The sequence below is a fragment of the Oryx dammah genome, unplaced genomic scaffold (genome assembly GCF_014754425.2).
Source record: "Oryx dammah isolate SB20612 unplaced genomic scaffold, SCBI_Odam_1.1 HiC_scaffold_18, whole genome shotgun sequence".
Classification (NCBI taxonomy): domain Eukaryota; kingdom Metazoa; phylum Chordata; class Mammalia; order Artiodactyla; family Bovidae; genus Oryx; species Oryx dammah.
In genome coordinates, this window is record NW_024070202.1 from 64,889,420 (window position 1) to 64,910,541 (window position 21,122).

The 21,122-nt window shown below is 39.1% G+C and overlaps 1 protein-coding gene across 5 annotated transcripts in view; it reads left to right on the forward strand.

The window, feature by feature from the left end:
* PDE1C (phosphodiesterase 1C) overlaps positions 1 to 21,122 on the forward strand; it is a 531,701-nt gene that overhangs the window by 401,972 nt on the left and 108,607 nt on the right. For all 5 annotated transcript variants that reach the window (XM_040259681.1, XM_040259682.1, XM_040259677.1 and 2 more), the window contains 3 exons: positions 4,772 to 4,888; positions 8,234 to 8,374; positions 18,630 to 18,730. In XM_040259681.1, the coding sequence (XP_040115615.1) occupies positions 4,772 to 4,888; positions 8,234 to 8,374; positions 18,630 to 18,730 (359 nt within the window). The remainder of the gene's footprint in view (positions 1 to 4,771; positions 4,889 to 8,233; positions 8,375 to 18,629; positions 18,731 to 21,122) is intronic.

Sequence of the window (21,122 nt, forward strand, 5' to 3'; positions counted from 1 at the left end):
CATTTAGGGGCTGTGCTAAGGCCCAGGATCATGGAACTGGTTGACATTGCCTGGTGCCTACACATGGAGTCACGTCAGCTTAGTCAAAGAGGTTCCAGCATTCTGACTCTTGTTAAATGGGCTTCCCTGGTGACTCAGTGGTAAAGAATCCGCCTGCCAATACAAGAGACATGGGTTTGATCCCTGGTCCAGGAAGATCCCCTGGAGAAGGAAATGCAACTCACTCCAGTATTCTTGCCTGGAGAATTTCATGGACAGAGGAGCCTGACGGGCTGTAAGTCCATGGGGCTGCAGAGAGTCAGACATGGCTTAATGGCTGAACAACAACTACAAAGCTATTTTAATCTTTCTCTGAAACCTGAACAGTGTATCCCCGATAGAATCTTCAGAAGATAATTTAAATTCCCTATTCACAGAATCAGATCAATTTAATGTCAAGAAACAGCCCTTTAGGGCCGGTTTGGTTTTATATTTCATAGTCCCTCTCTCTTGTCTCAGGGACAGTCACTAACTGACTTTGGGAGACTCTGTATTCAGATTCTCAGTTCACCATTTTCTTTCTCTTGTCAAGTCATCTAGGACAGGAAGGGTGCTCAGGAAAGATAGCAAGAAGACACATGTTTTCTCTCCCTCCTCTACAACCCCAACTCTAATGCTCAATAAATCATTGTGTAATTCACAGCAACATTTCTTATTTAATCTGTGAAACCACTTTATAAGATCTGGTGTTTCATAACACCCACTGTGAAGTTGCATTGATTTTCATAATTGAATCTGAAACCTTCAGTGAAAGTCTTAAGAATGTTAAAAGCATCTTTTATCCTTAATTTCTTCCTTTATCGTGAAAATAAATACAGGTGGTTATACTGGTACTAAGAAATTTATGAAAATATTTCTTACAAATTGGAGCTTCTTTTCTATACAGAATGACTGAAGAAATGTGGAACAGCCTGTGATGTGGGTGAATTGTTATTTTATGCTTAGGCAAAAGTAATTCTCAGAAGCACACATGTTGTCTTTCGGAGGAGAAAGTTACCTTGATGATTCAGAATGAATACTAACTCTGAATTGCTGCCCTTCTCCACACCATTGCTAATATGTGCTGAAGACTAAAGCTGTTGTTTCTCTTGGTTGAATGCTCTCTTTACTGTGGAAGTTCAAGACCTTTTTACAGTATAATATTTTTCTGTGTTCCTAGACTCTGGTTTTATTTTCAGTGGATTGGAGTTGAACTGGAGAGATGACATAGATTCTTTTTTTTACATAGTACTTATTAGAAAAAGGTTATTTTCACTCTGCTGCCAGCAATTTATATGGAGTCACTATTGTTTTCTTCTGTTACAGAAAATTTCCCAAAAGCCTGAGAGAATACAATTAATAAAATAATCATCCTGCTACTGTCATCCTAACCTTTGTGATTAATGTAGGAACATAGCACAAAATAACATTTAAGGAAGAGAATAATTAGCCGCCACCAATCTCTAAATTTGAAATATGTTGCACTTTTATTCTTTTTATTTGTTTCCATGCAGTGAATGCTAGCTTCTAATTTGGGTGGTTTTATCTCTAATCTTCTAAGGTGGGGTTATCAGAAATGGAGAATTGTGCTGTTCTTTAGAAGGGCTGTGTGACTCAGGAAGAGACACCCTGGACAAACTCCAGGTTTAAAGTGGGAGGAAATGAGGAGGTTCAGGCTTCCTTCACGTTAGACTAATAGGAAATTCACGGGACTGGTGCTTGGGCCAAATTTGCTAAGAAAAGATTGGTTTAAGGCAGTTAAATTAGGTGCTTGTTAAAATGCAGATTCCAGGCCACAAGCCAGGATTGTTCAGAATCCTCCACCAAAGAATCAACTTTTTTTTTTTTCTGAGCACCCCAGGTGGTTCTAAAGAACACTGAAATTTGAGAATCACAGCTAAAGTCTCCCCAAAATGAGGGGCTAAAGAGACTATCCATCTCACGATCTGTATTTACACATCCTTCTGTTTCTCTAAGACCTAATATTCAGAATAAATCTTGACTTTTTACTATGATTATCTCTTCATTTCCAGTGATAGCTTCTTTTCTTCTTTTATTCATTTAAGTGAAGAGGATTAAAAATAGTCAGATGTGACCACATATTTTCCTACCTACTGAGTTGTCAGTGGACTTTTCTTTAGGACTAATAGCTAGATAGTGGCTGTCACGACAGTGCCAGTTTTGGTAGCCAAGGTGAACCTTAGGGCTTCTTTGATAGCTTAGTTGGTAAAGAATCTGCCTGCAATGCAGGAGACTCCTGTTCGATTGCTAGGTTGTGAAGATTTGCTAGAGAAGGGATAGGCTACCCACTCTAGTATTCTTGGGCTTCCCTTGTGGCTCAACTGGTAAAGAATCCGCCTGCATTGCAGGAGACCTGGGTTTGATCCCTGGTTGGGAAGATCCCCTGGAGAAGGGAAAAGCTACCCACTCCAGTATTCTGGCCTGGAGAAGTCCATGGACTGTATAGTTCATGGTGTCACAAAGAATCGGACACAACTGAGTGACTTTCACTTTCAAGCTGAACCTTGGGTCTTGGATTAATCTTAAATGGCTCCACTGTCTGTGGCCTAGGCACTCTTGGGGTATTTAAGGCCTAAGGCTGGGTCACAGCACATATTCATTGAGTTTACAATGTCATCTGTCAGTAATGCTGTCACTGGGGAATCAGTGGAGTTATTGCCTGGTATTGGCATTAGACACTTCATTTCATCTCTCTGGGGTGGCCATGTATGAAACTGGAGAAAGTTTTTAGGGTTATAAGGGTTTGCAAATATGTGTCAACAGTTCCTACTGTGCCTGGCACAGAAAATGTGTAGCACTTGTGGCTATTTCTTTACTTTTTATAATGGAGGAGAAATCATTGGAGGCTAAGGCAATGGCAACCCACTCCAGTACTCTTGCCTGGAAAATCCCATGGGCGGAGGAGCCTGGTAGGCTGCAGTCCATGGGGTCACTAAGAGGCGGGCATGACTGAGCGACTTCACTTTCACTTTTCACTTCCATGCATTGGAGAAGGAAATGGCAACCCACTCCAATATTCTTGCCTGGAGAATCCCAGGGACAGAGGAGCCTAGTGGGCTGCCATCTATGGGGTCGCACTGAGTCAGACACGACTGAAGCGACTTAGCAGCAGCAAGGTGAGCTTTACTACTAAATGTGAATTGAAACAATCTATTTGAAACCTTTCTGGAAATGTTTGGTTTTCCCTATATACAGTTTGTTTTCCCTGTGCCCTGGTGTCCAGGAGAGAGACACTTCATGATCTCAGGGTGATTTTCATGATTGGAATCTTTGGAGAGGAACAGGATTGGGATGGATAGATGATGCTGGAATGCAGTGAAGGCTGATGTGGGCGTCACTGGGTCCAGCAGTTTCTGAAAGCCAGGGTCTCTTCTAGGAGACCATCTGACACCTAGCTTAGATTCAGTGTGATCTCTCATGCGTCCTTATTGTCCTGCTCATGGCAGTACACTTTCCTTAACCACTGAAATAAAACTCTCGATATGCTGAGAAACCAGATGACGATGGCTTTAATTATTTCTTAAACGTGCCTTTGTTTATAACACCCACAAGGAGCTATTTATAAGTCAAAGACGTATTTGACAGTGTTTACATATATTTTGAAGTCACTATTTTATGGACAAATAAAACTCTGAACTTTAAGAGTAGTACGTAAAGAGTGTGTTCAGCTTAGCTCTTAGTTTTATATTTTCCAGTAAAGTGACTTACAGATTTGAGGACTCTGTCCTCAGATCAGTGACTTCAGAAGTGATAACATTTTTCCATCCTGTGAAATGAAGGCTTTCTCCTTGGTTTCAGCTTAGCAGATTAGATTTTTGAGGTGACACATTGTTTTGCATTCTATATCATACGTGTTTCTGAAGACTTTTAAGTGGGTTAACATTCTCCACAGTGGACTAAGAGGAAGTCAGTAGATGGTATCACAAGGCTGGTTAGGAGTAGGAAACACCCTAGGTTATTGTGAAGTCAGTTAAAATTTTGGAATTCAGCAGAAGTAGTGGAAGGTTCAGAGAAGGCAATGGCAAACCATTCCAGTACTGTTGCCTGGAAAACCCCATGGACGGAGGAACCTGGTAGGCTGCAGTCCATGGGGTTGCAAAGAGTTGGACATGACTGAGCGACTTCACTTTCGCTTTTCACTTTCCTGCATTGGAGAAGGAAATGGCAACCCACTCCAGTGTTCTTGCCTGGAGAGTCCCAGGGACGGGGGAGCCTGGTGGGCTGCTGTCTATGGGGTTGCACAGAGTCGGACACGACTGAAGCAACCTAGCAGCAGCAGCAGCAGCAGTGGAAGGTTAATGGAAAGAGCCTGAGTTTAAACCTCAGTTGAACATGTGTTTGTGTTTTTGCCCCATATGTATTCCTAACACTTGCCTTCTATGAATCTTAGGGAAATTAGCTAACTTCTCAGTTTTCTCATTTGTGAGATATGACTGATAATACCTACCACTAGGCTTGTCTTCAGGATGAATTATATATTTATCATTGATCATAATGCCTAGGTAGGTACCCAGTAAATTATAGCTCTTGTTATTACTAATAAAGCTATTTCATATTTTATCAGCAAATGCTATGTAGGATTGCCATATTGGGAAAAGTTTGAGAGGGGAAACAGTATTAGAGTCTTAGACTGTGAATTACCAAGTTAGGGCCACAGGCTAACGCCAAAGTAGGGAGATAAATGTAAGTGGCTACCAACTAATGAATTCTTTCTTTCTGTCCTGACCTGTAGGATGTGGACAAGTGGTCCTTTGATGTCTTTTCCCTCAATGAAGCCAGTGGGGACCATGCACTGAAATTCATTTTCTATGAGTTACTCACTCGCTATGATCTGATCAGCCGTTTCAAGGTCAGTGTCTAATTAAAACAAAACAAAACAACTGCACGTATTTGTCCAGCCTTGCAGGACTTTTGGGCTAAGACCAAGAGAATCCTTCTAATGTAGACTGAAAGCTGCTCTGGGGTGACTTGTCCAGAAAGTCACTGCCACAAACTCCACACTGAGGGGAACTTTCATTACTCCCTTGCCTGGTGAGCTCATCAACAAAGGAGAGACTGGAGCCACCTATATAGATCCCAGTCTTCCTAGAAGTACAGCTGGAAGCCTGAACCAGACCTACCTGCCTGCTCTGCCTACAGTTCTCCTTTCAGCCAGACTCTGTGTACTAATGACCACCACCGGCAAGGAGACAGGGATGGAGATAGAGTGTGCATTTACTGTCTTCATGAACTTCTCTGTCGGCCACTTGGCTCAAATACACACAAATACTCTCACTTACCATCTATGATAGATCATTGATATTTCCCAGCCATTTAGGTTTTAAATTAATTCTTCAACTTTAAGAGCATGAGCCAATTCCAGTGTTCCACCTCCTCGGCCTTCTAACTCCACAGATTCTGGAGGTGGGATCCTATTCTCTAGGGAGCCTGAGCTTTATCTGCTCGCATCTGCCATATCGTGCCCCTCACACTTCTCTCATCAATGAATGAGTGTCTGGGAAATGCAGGTCTTTTTCTGTATAAAGTATCAATTTTTCTGGGCAGCATGATTATCACTTTCCTAAGGACTGCACATTTGGAAGTGTATTTCTTACATAGTCATAAGTACTTTATGACAATGGTCTTTAATTTCTTTTGCATCAGAAGCCTGTTTGACACTCAAAGGCTAATACCGTGTCTGATAGACCAGACACTAGAATGAGATTCAGGAGATCACCTGGATCCTGATGTCAGTTCTGACCCAGTAGCTATGTGACCTTGAGTAATGACCTTTACCTTTCTGTGACAATCCCATCTGGGAAAAGACATTGCTTTCCTAGAAGGGCTAGAACTCACTATGCCAGTCCAATGATATCAGTAAGAGCAATAACTATGAATCTTATGCTTTCTTACAACAAAATTTCCAGTGGTATATTAGAAAATACCTGGTCAAACATCAGGTCTACCCAAAGTTATATGGTCCCCACCTAACTCCAGTTCTCAAGAACTGGCATCATTCACACTTACCTCTGTGTAAGGAACATTTTGAAGCAAGACTTAGTTACATCATGGACAGGTTTCAGGATTTCAGAAGAATTCTAGGGCACCAGCAGAGGTGGTGAGCAGGAGGACTGGCCATGTTACAACCTCCAGATGGATGCTAGGCAGCTTGGCAAGGGCTGGATTGACAGCCTGCTAGAGGGGAGTATAGAGCTTTCATGCTCCACTCATGCCCAACAGTAATCCTGGATTTGCTTTTAAAGTCCCTTATATTAAGGAGAAAGAGTAAATGTCCACTTTTTCAAGTTTCCTCCCTCTCCACCTGAAACTCATTTCATTCTCTTCTTGTTTAGGAGCTACTGGTCATGATCAAAGAGGAGGAGGGTGATGATGGGTTAGGAGTCGGGACCAATCCCATTTTATTGGCCCCTGTCCTGGAATGAGGTTTTCATCCTGTCAACTTTATGTCTTGGGTTTTATTTTGTTAGGCATACATGCTGGAAGATGAAAAACAAAACAAAACAGAACAGTATTCAGATAGCTTGAGGAAGAGGATGGTGGGGTAGAGTCATATTTCTCTTGATCTATTACTATGGTTCATTTAATACGGTCAAGAGGCAGATCTTTCACTGACTGAGCCGATGGAGAATGGGACATGAACTGGTCTCACTGGACACACCCATCATCAACCTGATGCATAATTGCAGGCCTTTAAGGCTTATGTTTTTAAAAATGAAAGATTATAGATTGGAAAAGAATAAAAACAAATCTAATGAAATAGAATAGTAATTTCAGAGTCTTGGAGACTTGACAAAGATATTATTTTTCAAAAATTTTGTTTTATCTATTTTGGGGCATTTTGTTTGTTTTTTGTTATTTATTAAAATTAATTCATAAGAAGCCTGTTTGAAGATCCAGTGGATGCTCAAGACCTCAAAAGAAGCTCCAGTACACATGCACACACCTTTATCTAGCATTTCAGTGGCCCATAGCTCTCCAATGAACAGCTCAAAGAATCTAAGTTCATTGCATCTTCATTTTTAAAATGATAATGAATTAATCTCTCACATCTGAAAGGCTATATTTAAATTTTTTAAATCCACAGATAGTAAATATGGAGCAATGTTCCCAAGGAAGAACATAATATGGATTCTCATGAAGCACTTATTTTTTTTCTTATGAGTATGATTTCTAGTCTCCTGGAACACATACTTTCTCCTTTTCCCCCAATCTTACAATTGATAATCTACCCTAAACCAAGGAATTGATCCAAAAACTAATACAGTGAATGTTTTCCAAGGCCCCTTATTTTGTACAGGCATTTTGCAGTTGTTTACTTTCTGCCAAATAGAAAAAGAAGGTATGTATATTACCCATATTTGAGACAGAAAGCAGCTAGGATAGCTGGAAATATTTTTCCAGATTGCAAGGCACCAATAAATTGGGCTTCCTAGGCGGCACAACTGGTAGAGAATCTGCCTGCCAGTGCAAGAGATGCTAGAGACATGGGTTCGATCCCTGAGTTGGAAAGATCCCCTGGAGTAAGAAATGGCAATCCACTCTAGTATTCTTGCTTGGAGAATTCCATGGACAGAGGAGCTTGATGAACTACAGTCCACAGGGTTGCAAATAGTTGGATGCAACTGAGCGACTGAGCATAATAATAAGTTGCCAAGTAATCCCAAACACAAGAACACAACTTGTTTCTGTTATAGAACAGACTATCATTTGTAGTTTTTTTTTCTCAACTATCCAGTGTACCCATCATTCCTTCTAAAGGGTGCAGTTTTCAGAATGCTTGCGTTTGTTTCACAATCATTTTATAACTTAAATCTTTGTGTACTTTATGTTTTCCCACAAGTAAATGAGATGCTGCATAGTATTTGTTCATTTATTTCTAAACAAACAAAGACTTGAACCTTTGTCTGAGATTTGCCTGCCTTTTTGCCCTCAATGTCCTTGAGATGATCCTGTCATTACCCTGGGCCTCTGAACTGGAGAACAAAGGACAATTTGCAGGGCAGACCAGGGACTTCCTGTTAGATTTTCAAATTATCTAATACTTTGTTCAGTGATTTTTATTAACTTTGAAAAATTCTTGTGTCCTTGTGCTCTCTTAATGCTTTCAGAAAGAGGTAGCTAGAATACCTTAGATATTTTTAGTCTCTCAAAGCTACTAAATCACTAGCCAATTAACCTTGCCACTCTCTTTCAGATCCCCATTTCTGCACTTGTCTCATTTGTGGAGGCCCTGGAAGTGGGATACAGCAAGCACAAAAATCCTTACCACAATTTGATGCATGCTGCTGACGTCACACAGACTGTGCATTACCTTCTCTATAAGACAGGAGTAGCAGTAAGTACAGATAGGAACTCAGATTACACAAAGATGTGATGGTGACTTTTTTTTTTAATTGGAGGTTGTTTCTATTCTGATGAGGTTGAGCCCACAAGAAATATATTGTTTTATGGACTTCCTATTCCCCAATAATTATCTAACCCAATCATGGAGAGTGTTGGAATTCCTTATTGCCTGTGACTTTTTATTCATCCTGGACTTGATGAAAAAAAAAATCTGGTAGTAACTTGTATCCTTACTAGGCTATGGCCAAATTAAATATAATTTCTATAACTAAATATGCATTTCCAGATATAGAGAGTGGTACTATTAATCTCTTGCTGTGTTCAATCACATTGATATCCATGCATATTGAAATTGAATTGAATATACCCGGGAATCATATTGTACACAATTTGCTTTTGGTTTAAACTAATAGATCTTTTTCACAAGGACTGTGGTTATTCTCATCTTGTTTATTATGTGCATTTGATTGTTTTGAGCCTAAAGGTCAAGCTTCATCTCTAACCATTTGGAAATTTCCTGCTTTGATCCAACATTTTAGCTCTTTAGATACTTTTGAATCTCTGATCTATAACCCATTGTTTTAACAAACCTACTCAATTTGGTCATGTACTTCTTGCCCTCTTTGCCTTAATATAAACTATTCATTTTAAAGATACTGCTGTTAGTGACAGTTAGGTCTCTGTAGTAAATCTTTATGCCTTTTTACTTTGAAATCTTCTTCACAATTGACATTGAGATAGACATTTAGGGGGTGTGGTTATTAATTAACCCATAAACCCAGTACACATTTGTTATCTTTTCTGCTAGGGCATGTTGAGAGGCTTGGTCTAATATCTCATATTAAATATGGAATACAGTGGGAGGAGTGTGGGCTCTGGAGCTAGATATAGTTGGGTATAAATCCTTGCATAATTGCTTATTAGATTTGTGACCTATGATAAATTGCTTGAATCTCTGAGTCAAGATTTCCTCATTTCTAAAATTGTGAAAAATATTCTGTCTTCTGGAAGTACTGTGACAGTTAGGAATAAAGTATCAAAGTATGAATGCTCTCTCTGCCTCATAAAGAAAGCTCAACAGTTAGGAATTGTTCTTATTTAAACTCTGTAAGATTGCCCTTAACCTCTCAGCAGTTTTCATGTTTTCCTTATTATAAAGTCAATTTCTTAAAAACAGTATTTAAAAAGGTGTTTTTAAAATTTTAGAAACTCTACATAGGAACCTTGTATAATATGATAAAGGGTTTTTGCCCCAAATTTAGAGCAGATATCAGTTTATGGTGGTTCCATGAAAGCATGGAGCGAAACAGGAATCCAAGATTAATATTGCTAGTGAGCAGTTTTCTGGAGATTCTCAATCAGTGCAATATGGTATCTACAAAAACTGAAGAAGCTTTCTATGAAAATAATTTGATGATCTGTCTAAAAACAAAAACCCCAAACCCTATAAATTATTAGATCAAATAAAAGGCCTCAGTAAGATATGGATAAAGTAACTGTCTTATACACTGTTTCCCAACATACATTCCCAACAGTTTTTTAAAAAACCTACAAATTACCCATGAAGAACTTTAAAATTAATGAAAAAGAAACTGAAATTAAAGGGCATGAAAATAATGTTTAAATAAGTGAAGAAATATACCACGTTTTTAATTGAAAGCCTCAGTATGAAACAGATGTTAATTTTTCTCAAACTCATCTTTATAAATTCAGAGCAATACCAGTAAAAATTCCAAAAGGATTTAGCATACAACGTAATAAGGTGAGTCTAAAATTTATGTAAAACAGATATTTAAGAACCGTAGAAAAACCAGTTTTGAGTAAGACAGTGTGTGTGATGAGGTAGTTCTTACTCTATTAGATGTTAAAATATCTGCTAAAGCTATAGTAAAGCAAGTATACAGTGTGCAAAAGTAGACAAATATATCCATGGAATTGACTGAAGTTTTAAAAACTGAACTCAAATATTGATTGAGCACTTATTATGTGCCACGTACTTTATAAGAGGATGAGGGTGCATTGTAGCTCTTAGAGAACTTGCATTCTAGTAAGAAGTTACAGGTAAAAGACCAATGAAAAAGTAAACAAGAAAATATTGCTAGTATTCTGCAGAGGATTAGAACAGGGGACCACACAGGGTAAATTAAGTTTTATTAGATAGGAAAGGCATCTTTACAGAAGTAATATTTAGTCTGAGACAGTTGTAATTTTAGGCTTGAGTCATGCTAAGAGCTGAAGGAAGGTATGCCAGTGGAATTAGTGCAGGATTAGTCAACTTCCTCATGACTGGAGGGAGTCAGTTGTACACACTTCCAGTTAAAAAATAAAAAAAATCACGAGAATGTAAAGTACAGACCAAGTTGGCTTTGTAGGCTTGGCTAATGGGTCTCAGTGTTATTCTAAGTGCAGTGTGAGCCAGCTAAAGCATTTTCCCATGGGAGTGTGATAATCTGGTAAAGGCTAGACAAGGATTACTGTGAAGAATGGGTCTTGAGGCATCATGTTGGAAGAGAAGTGCAGAAGTCTCCTGGAGAGATGATGGTAGTTTGGACGAGGAAGGACCTTCCTGGGGTATAGAGACCAAATGTCCTGTTGCTGAGGTAGACTTGAAAGAATTGGATGGTATAATAGGATTTCAGACACTAAGGAAGGGAATCAAAAGGACAGATTAGATTTTTGGTTGGATAAACAAGGTTGATGAGAGAAGCTTTCAGGGAAGAGGAGTCAAGAGTTTTGATTCAGACATGTTGAATTTAAGATCTTTATGAGATATCATTGTGGAGATGTTAAGCAGGAAGAAAACCAAAGGGGTCTAGAGTTCTGGGGAGGAGTCAGGGATGGACAAGGAGATTAGGCTCTCAGGGGCATATCAATATTATTTAAGGATATGAAACCAGATGACATGGTCTAAAGGAAGGGTGTGAATAGAGAAACAGAGGCACTGTGAACTGAGTCCTGGAGCAGTCTAAAGTTTAAAATGGACCTCATTACTTCACCATTTTAATTTGGATAGTTTCCTTTATAAGATATCATTTGATTAACCACTCAATTAACATTCAAAGTAGCTTGAGATTTTTTGAGAAACTCAGCCTTGGAGATTTTATACGGCCCTTGTTCCTCCAGATCATTTACAACTATAATGTATATTTCAAAAATGGTGTGTGCAAAAACAATAAAATGAGGACAAGGAATTAGAGCCAACAATAGTAACTAGAAAAGAGTAACCAGTATCACTGGGACAAAACCCAAGACAGCATGAGGTTATGGAAGCCAAGGAAAGAAAGAGCTCCACAGGAGAGCTGTGACTTGTGTGCAACATGCCGAAGGGTTGAGTGGGATGAGGACAGAGAAGTGACTGCTGCCTTTGGCAACATTGGGAGTCATTTGTGCCCATGTCATGATCAGACCCCATGGTTTGCTGGGGATGGAACATGGACTGACGTATGACAAGGGCAGACCTGCAGGTGAGAAAGTGAGGACCCATCTATAGAAAACACTAGTAAAGGGAAAATTACTTGGTTCAGAAAATGTTTGGGGGACAGTTCATTTGGGAAAAAACAAGCAATAGTTTTTGTCCTACTTGAAATCATTCACCAAATGTCAGACAAATGAATTAAAGATGTGAGCATAAAATTTTGATTATATTAGAAGAAAATATGAAGTTATGTTTATAGCCTTGAAAAAGGAAATGCTTTCTTAAATAAGCCTCAAAACATGAGTTATATAACAAAATATTGATTATTTTGAGTACATAAAAACCTTCTGTAGGATTAAAAAAAAAATCACCGTAATTAAGTCAGTACTTGAGGAAAATATGTAGAGATCAAGGATTAAGATCCAGATTATATAAATCAACAAGAAAGTGGTACAAACCCTGTGGGCAAATAGGAGGAAACACACTGACTGAGTTAACATTGTCCTATTGCCAAGTCTCTGTCATGAGCTGAATTTTGTCCCCTTTCCCTAATCTCCAGTTCCTCGGAATGTGACTCTGTTTGGAGATAGGGCACTTAAAGAGGTGATTTAGGTAGATGAAGGGCGTATGGGTTGGCTCTAAACCAGTGTGACTGATGTTTATAAGAAAAGATTAAGACACAGACATGCTGATGCCCTGAGGAAAGAGCGTGTGAGGACACAGGGAAGGTGGCCCTCTGCAAGGTGGAAAAGAGCTGTCACCACAAACCAACCCTCCTAAAACCTTCATCTTGGACTACTAGCCTCCATAATTCTGAGAAAATAAATTTCTGTTATTTAAACTGCCTAGTTGGTGACGCTTTTATATATCAGCTGTAGCAAACTAATACAGTGGCAGAGCCAGGATTTGGTCTCAGTCTGACTTCTAACATTTAAATACTTCATGTATTTAAATGTTAATATTTAGCCATGCTTCTGCAATGCTGGTGGTGAAAAAAAGCCCTGACATTCTTATACCTCAGTATGCTCATGTGGTGAAGATTAAAATGGATATGAAAATATACTTTGAAATCATCTGTTTGACATATACGTAGTTAGCACCTACTGCATTCAGTGTACTCTGGAGACATAAAGGTGAATCATAGGCAGTCTTTTTAGCCATCTGGAAAAACTCCCAAGCACTTATGCTAATGTAAGTTATCATTAACATAGATTAACATAGATGTTATTTCATAGCAGCCAATGATCATGACGTACTGCATACTATTCTTGAATGAGCTCATTTGCCATTGCATTTTCATTATCAATTCAGGCCATATTCAGAATAATTCTTAAATATAGAAACTACTTCCCACCCACTCTCTTAGAAATGCAGCTCAAAACAAACTTCTTTCATTGCAAGCTTACAAAAACAGTAGGAAGCATTCTGATGAATGGAGAGCATATTGTGACTCTAACCTTTCATTACAAACCAAGTGGGAGAAAATGCTTGAAGTCATTTCAGTTTTATAAACTGTAAGACACATAGGGAATGAAAATATCCCATTGATAAAGTGATGTCTGGGCTTCAGCATCCACCATGTTACTCATTGTAATCTGTTTATATTACTCATTATTGCCTAGCCTAGATGCCTAGTGAGGCTTGAATCTTTTCATCATGATTTTGCTCACATCTAAGAGAAAATCCTTGAACAGAATTAGACTGAAGAGTTGTTGATTGAATAGATATGAATCAGACTCCGAGCTCCAGTCTGATTTTGAGTTAGATCACAAGATTTCAAACTCCAGGCCTATCCTTTGTCCCATTCATTGCTTTTATTAGGCAAGGTGCCATTAATTTTTCTTTTGCTTGTTTTTTTTAAGAAAAGAGAAATGTGTATCTTGTATTTTTGATTATACATGGCATTATCATATTTATAAGGGACACAGTAAGGACATGTAAACAGCATCCTGGTTAAAGAGTGCTAAGTAATTTTATTAGGGTTTATGGTCAGTATAATTTTGGGCCCCATGACCTCTGCCCTCTGATGTCACATTTTTTAATACATTATATTAAATAGCAAAAGGGGTTCTGCAGATACAGAAGGGTGCTAATCAGAGGACCTTAAAATAGGGAGTTGATCCTGGATTCTCCAGTTGGGCCCAGTGTAATCACATGAGTCCTTAAAACTCAAGAAGTGTGTCAGGGGACTTCCCTGATGGACCATTGATTAAGACTTCCCTTTCCAGTTCAGGAGGTGTGGGTTTGATCCCTGGTCAGGGAGCTAAGATTTCAGATGCCTCATGGCCAAAAAAAAAACCCAAAAGGAAACAGAAGCAGTATTGTAGCAGATTCAATAAAGACTTTAAAAATAGTCCACATCAAAAAAAAAAAATCTTTAAAAAAAGAATTGTGGCAGAAGGAAGGTGAGCAGAACTCCATCAGCTGTTGCGGACTTGAAGATAGAGGTGCCAAGTGGAAAGCATGGAAAGGAAATTAATTCTGCCAATGCCCTGAAGGCACCTGGAGATGTGTTTTCCACAGAGCTTCCAGAAGGGAACACAGCCTGCCAACACCTTGGTTTCAGCCCTGTGAGATCTTCACCAGAAAATCCAGCTGCACGATGATGGCTTCTGACCTACAGAACCCGTAGGAGTGTATGCCTTACATGGGTGGTAATCAGTGAAGAGAACAATAGAAAACCAATAGGAGATGGAAACAGACTCATAAAGAAACTCTGTCATTTACCTGTTGAAGTTACAACTTGCTAATAATGTCTCCTCTGGAAATGGCAAATTATCCATGTCTTTTCCTTCAGGTTTTCACTGCCTGCTACTTGTTCCCCACTCCCAGCCCACATACATGAGCATGAGCGTGGCTTGCTCTCCTGAGTCATACACAGCATAATTCAAAGTCCACCTTTTCCAGCTGGCAAGGCATCCTTGTCATTGAATTAGTTGGGACACTCATATTTTCTAGACAGGGAAATTCTGGAAAGGTCTTTTACTCACACCTTGTCACAGTTTGATAAATCTGGAATAAAATTCTTGCAGGAATTAAATTTCTGACTTCTTATGGTTGGTCATAAACCTTGGGGATTGATAGTATTGAATTTGGAAGAAGCAAGGAAACCTGAGCTATATTGAAATATGAAACTGTATTGAAATATGAATATTTCCCACAAAATAGCTTTTCCCACTCTCTGTTTCCAATAACGCTACCCTCTAATGCCACCCACCATTTTTTTAACCACTCAGGCTAGGAATGTCAGGATCTTTAATATTTTTTAATTTAAATTTATTTGTTTATTTTAATTGGCAAATAATTGCTCTACAATATTGTGATGGTTTTTGCCATACATAAATATGAATTTGCATAGGATCCCCCTCCCACTTCCCTCCCAACCCCATCCCTCCAGGATCATCTTTAATGCACCCTCCTTTGGACTGCAACCTCTTCGTGGCCACCTGCATTCAGTGAGCTGATCAGCTGTAAGGATTCTAGTTCCATACCATCTATTCATCCTATAAGGACTTTTCAGTCCAAAAGTAGAGGTCTTATTTCTTTTCTTTGTGCTCTCTGCTTTTCTATCTCTCTCTCAATAGCATGCTGAACATACTATCTTTTGCATGTAAACTTCACTGCCTAATAAACCTGATTTGTATTCTTTATCCTGGCTTTTAATGCCTGTCATCACAGGGCCCTAATCAACCCTCACTCGTGCTCCACTGGGCTTCCCTCATAGCTCAGTTGGTAGAGAAGCTGCCTGCAATGCAGGAGACCCCGGTTCGATTCCTGGGTCAGAAAGATCTGCTAGAGAAGGGATAGGCTACCCACTCCAGTATTCTTGGGCTTCCCTTGTGGCTCAGCTGGTAAAGAATCCGCCTGCAATGCACGAGACCCCGATTCGATCTTTGGATCAGGAAGATCCCCTGGAAAAGGGAAAAGTTATCCACTCCAGTATTCTGGCCTGGAAAATTCCATGGACTACAGTCCATGGGGTCGCAGAGTCAAACACGACTAAGTGACCGTCACTTTCACTTTCATTTTCCTGCTCCACTAAAGGGAATCATTTCCTTACTTACAATGAATCAGCTTTTGCCACTGGTACTTGTTCAGTTGTTCATTCTGAAAATGCCTGATTCCATCCTTGCTCAGTCCAGGCTTCATTATGTTATTAATTGTTTGTTGTATGTTCATTTAATAGTTCGTTGGTTTTGATTTATTATAAGTAAGTTATACTTAAGATATAATTTTGTCAGTATATTTGGATAAGGAGGGGAGTTACACTGATATTTGTGAGAACTGTGATTTTGTAGTTATTTAGACACCTTCTGCTGGCTAAACTGAGACTCCTTGGTTCAGATTTTTAGATGGTACACTGTCTCCCATTCATAACCTTATCTTAAAATGTTAAATTATGAACTTTACATGAGCTTGGATAAAGAGATATGTCGGTGGGGGGGAAATAGATAGAGGAAGTTGGGATAAATGAGTGGGGACAGGGTGTTAGGGAAGAAAAGAAAGACATTACCAAAATAAGAAAAATATATGTGAATGAAAAATATCAAGAATATTTGTAATATAAAATCAAAACTATGCAATTTTATGAAAAAACTGAGTAAACATATAAACAGTGACCCAAAGAAATAGTGACTTAAAGATTATAAAGTAAGAACTCTGGAGTGTGTGGCTTGTTTCAGGACTAGCCGTGGGACCTTGGGTAAGTTACTGAACCTCTCCTAGCCTCAGTTTTCTCATCTATGAAGTGAGGATGAAAAGAGTACCTACCTATATAGAGTTGTGTGTATTGCATGAGTTTCTTTGTGTAAACAGGCGAACACAAAGGGAAGCTCCCATAAGTGTTAACCCTGAGGAGGATGTCCTTTGCTGCTTTCAGGATGGTTTTACTGTTTTCTTGCAACTGTCAAGATTTTATTTGCCAGTCTTTTTTTCATTTAATTTTGTTGATTTTTCATCTTATTCTTTTTTCTCCTTGCGTCTATTTGTTCATGGTACGTTAGTTTGGTTTCTTGAGATGTATAATCAAGAATGCCAAAATGTTTCCTGACATTTCATGCTGGATTATGCTACAAGTCATTTTTTTAAATATAGTTTTTTTCCTGAGTTTTTTCCTGTACTCATTCTTTCCCTAACTATGAAGTCTTTTCTTCATAGGTTATATGTAGTTTGTTTGTTTTTCCCTTGTGCTTGCTGATGTTTGAAGAAATCTGTCCCCATCCCCATCACCAAAATTGGTAGTTCAGTGTAGTTATTATCTTCAAAGAAGACAATAATTTCAGTAGTTAGGTGAAGACCAAAATTAGTAATTAATTGAAAAAAGTTAGAGTGAGAATTATTAGAAATTAACTTGTTTGCTTTTAAATTATTTTTGTTAACAAATCAAATAAATATGTTTTATTCACTGATATCTAATAGAGAACCCAGGCTGCCTTCGTTTTTAAACTAAATTTCATTTACATTATTTACATATTTAAAAAATTTTTGACCTCACTGTGGGGCATAGGGGCCCTCGTTCCCCAACCAGGGATCAAACAATGTCCCCTGCAATGGAAGTGTGGAGTCTTAACCACGGACCACCAGGAAAGTCCCCAGCTGCTTTCTGAATTCTTCCAATTTAGGTACTCATATTTACAATACCTTAACCCTGTCTCTGTCTAAGACTTCTAGTTTTATTTCTTCAAAGGAATGGAAACTTAAAAATTTCACGAAGAAAACTGAGTGGAGAATCTCCCCAAATTTTTATAATTTTTTTCTACTGTTTCCCAGTGATCACACCTATTAAGACACCAGTTCTTTTAGTGACTGTGTAAAGCATTGAACTTCTATGGACATAACCTTTTGTGTTCATATTTTATTGGTTTAGGTCATATTTTATTATGTAATAATAAGTACAACTTGTCAAAATTGTATTTGAAATAAATCACACTGAAGCTTATAATCATTAACTCAACTAGTACAAAAGTAAGCAGCGATATCAAAAGGTGAGCTGACGGTACAAATATTCCATCCTACAGCCATCAGGGAGTGTGGTGTACAGAAGGGAGGGGAGGCACCAGTGAATCTAGTCTGTGAAATAGGAGTCATTTGAGGGAGCTTCAAACAGAGCAGTGGTTCTCAAACTTCAGCATGCATCATAATTATCTGTATGCTTAGTATAACGCAGATTGGTGGGCTGCAACCCAGAGTTTCTGATCCCAGTGGGACTAGGGTGAGGGTTTGCATTTCTAACAACCTTATAGGTGATGCTAACTCTACTGTTACAGGGAACACACTTTGAATACCACTGAACTACAGCCAATTTTGTAACATGGATGGGGACAGGTTTCTTCAAACATAGATCGGTGGACTGCAACCCAGAGACAAAACGTTATTTGGCAGAAAACCAAATGTTGTCTTTGCACTGTACCTACTATCCATCTTCTAGTGGATAAACACTAGGTTATCTGTTACTCTTAGCTTTGGTATTGTGTTGAAACTTAAAAATTTTTTTCTGTGTCTACTCAGGAACTTTATTTGAAATTTGGTAAAGGATGGAATGAGAACTGTTAGAGTCTCACATTCATTATTTTTTGCTTCTTTGAAAAAAAAAAAAAACAAACCTACTAGTTAGCTCTCTCAACCGTGCTAGGCAGGCTGTTTTCAAATCACACATTCCCCAGTCTCCTTACAGAAGGAAAAAAAAAACACATTTCTGTCTGTCAGAAACGAGTGTTTGGCAATAGCTTGCCAGCTGCAGGGTGGATAGGCTGCAATGTGGGTGTGTTGTCAGCAAGCTGAAGACTTTCAGAAGCAGGCAGATTATGTGATTGCTCTGTAATCTCCTTTTCAGAACTGGCTGACGGAGCTGGAGATCTTTGCTATAATCTTCTCAGCTGCCATCCATGACTACGAGCACACCGGAACCACCAACAATTTCCACATTCAGACCCGGTGAGGATGTTGAAATGTTTGGAAAAGAGGCAAGAGGGCTCAGGGATAGAGTGTGGAAGTCAGAGAGGGGCAGCCACCTTTCTTTTTCATGGTGGCTCTATTTTGAGTTTCTGAAGAAAAAAAAAAAATGAACTAATATAACAAGAGATCAGCTGGATCAGCTTCAATCAAAACCTAAGAATTAAAGAAACCATTTGCTCCTGATTCTCCTATGTTATTCACATTAAATATGGATATACTTCTCTTAGTCACTTCAACCATGTCCAAATCTTTGCGACTCCATGAACTGTAGCTCACCAGGCTCCTCTGTCCATGGAATTCTCCAGGCAAGAATACTGGAGTGGGTTGCCATTCCCTTCTTCAGGGGATCTTCCCAACCCAAGGATCGAACCCACGTCTCCTGCGTCTCCTGCATGAGCCACCAGGGAAGATCTATTCTCTAGTCTAATGCTAGCTATTTTTGTATGTATGGACTATGCATATTCTTTGTTCTCGTTCAGTCCCTAAGTCATGTCCAGCTCTTTGTGACCCCATGGACTGCAGCACATCAGGCTTCCCTTGTCCTCCACTATCTCCCAGAGTTTGCTCAAGTTCATGTCCATTGAGTTGGTGATGCCAGCTAACCATGCATACTGTATCCATTTCTAATAGGTGAAACAATTTACATAAAGGTGCAGATATCATGTAGGCTAAATCAGGGAGGAGGGGCAAGGATTGAAGTAATTCTCTTGACATTAGCAATAGCAGAGCCATCTTATGCTCTCACCTCAGGGATTCTGCTGATGCTTTTCTCATCCTCCCTGATTTCATCTCTGCCCTGTTCAGCAGGTATGTCACTCCCCGACACAAGGCTTTGGGAGCTAGGTGGTCTCATGTAGGCCACTTTGCACCCTCTGTCAGGAGCTTCACAGGTAGACACTAACCTCTGTGGGGCATAGGTCCAGGTGCCTCTCTCAGAACCTCTTCACTGTAACAGACATCATAAATCGATTTTGGTAATTTTTTTCTTATCAAACTGCAGATTTGTCCTTAGTATTCCTCTCAGCACAGAATTCCAGGCAAGCAGTACAGTCAATTGTCATTTCCATTTAGGGTAAAACCTTATCTGCCTTCTCCTGGTCTAAAAACTTAACCTCTCTTAAGACAATGATGTAGAACTGGAGAGACTCTTGACAGTAGGATTAATTGGATCTTGACATAGAAATCAAAAGAAAATAGAACTGGAAAAAGGCAGTGAGACACAGAGAAAGAATATTGTGGAGAGGGTTGAGTTTAAGACTAAAATACTTGCTGATTTCACTTGAAAAAGGCAGGTGCACACTCCAGATATATTTGTATTTGTTAAGTCATTCTACATGTGTTTGATGAAGCCAGCACTTAATTATGGGGTACACAAAAGAAGACAATATCATCTGATCTCTGTTCCGAAGGGCATTTCAATAGAATGGAAGCGGACAAAAGGTCTTCAGCCACATGCTTCATTTTCTGCTTTCTGCCTCCTCATAGAGGGTCTTGGCTGCTGTGGAGCAGCTTTCTGTAGCTTTGTTGCAAGATCTTTGAATACAGGGATTCCACAGAGAATCTCTGTTTAATAGGTATCTGCCAGTGGAGCCTTGACAGAGATGGCGGTGAATAGCACCTGCTGAAGGAAGAGAGGTGGGTGGAACATTTGTACCTGGATCTTGGCTGGAGAGCAGTGTCAAAACTAGTCACAACTCAAAGGAAAATGGCTTAATTACAGTAATTAGAAAATAGCTTAATGTCACAAAATACACGTCAGTTGGTGCCTTACTTAACTCAATGGATATAAGATTAGATCTTCCACCTCCTCGGGATTTGCTTGTTTTGTGTTATCTCCGCTGGAATGGGAAAATTCCAGAGGGTTCAGTTGTGCTTGGTTTGGAATGAAATTTAAACTTTCATCTTCTTTAACTGAATTTTATCCATAGCATCTCTGCCTCTGAGATCCTTGTTTAGGAAACTAAATATATGACCAGGTTCTTTGCTCTTCAATGGGCAGACTGTTGATCCTAACACTTTCAAGGTATTCTATATACATTCCAAAGTTTGGAATGCAGATGGTAGTTGGAAGTTATCTTGAGGGGAAATGGCTGAACTGTCAGAATACATTGCCTTTATTCAAACCCTGAAAGCCACTGTGGAGGTCTGCAGACTCTCAGTTTATGTATCTGGGGCTCAGCTTCCTTCATGAGAAATGAACAAGCTCTAATAATCTAAAGTTTCATTAAATTAAATGTATTAAAATAGTATACCTCCTTATGTTGGTGTCATTCAGCTGTTTGAGGAAGCGACTAACAATTGTCATATAACCCTTATATTTTTTATTCTCAACTTCCCATGTATGACTTTCATATGGCAAAATTTTAAGATC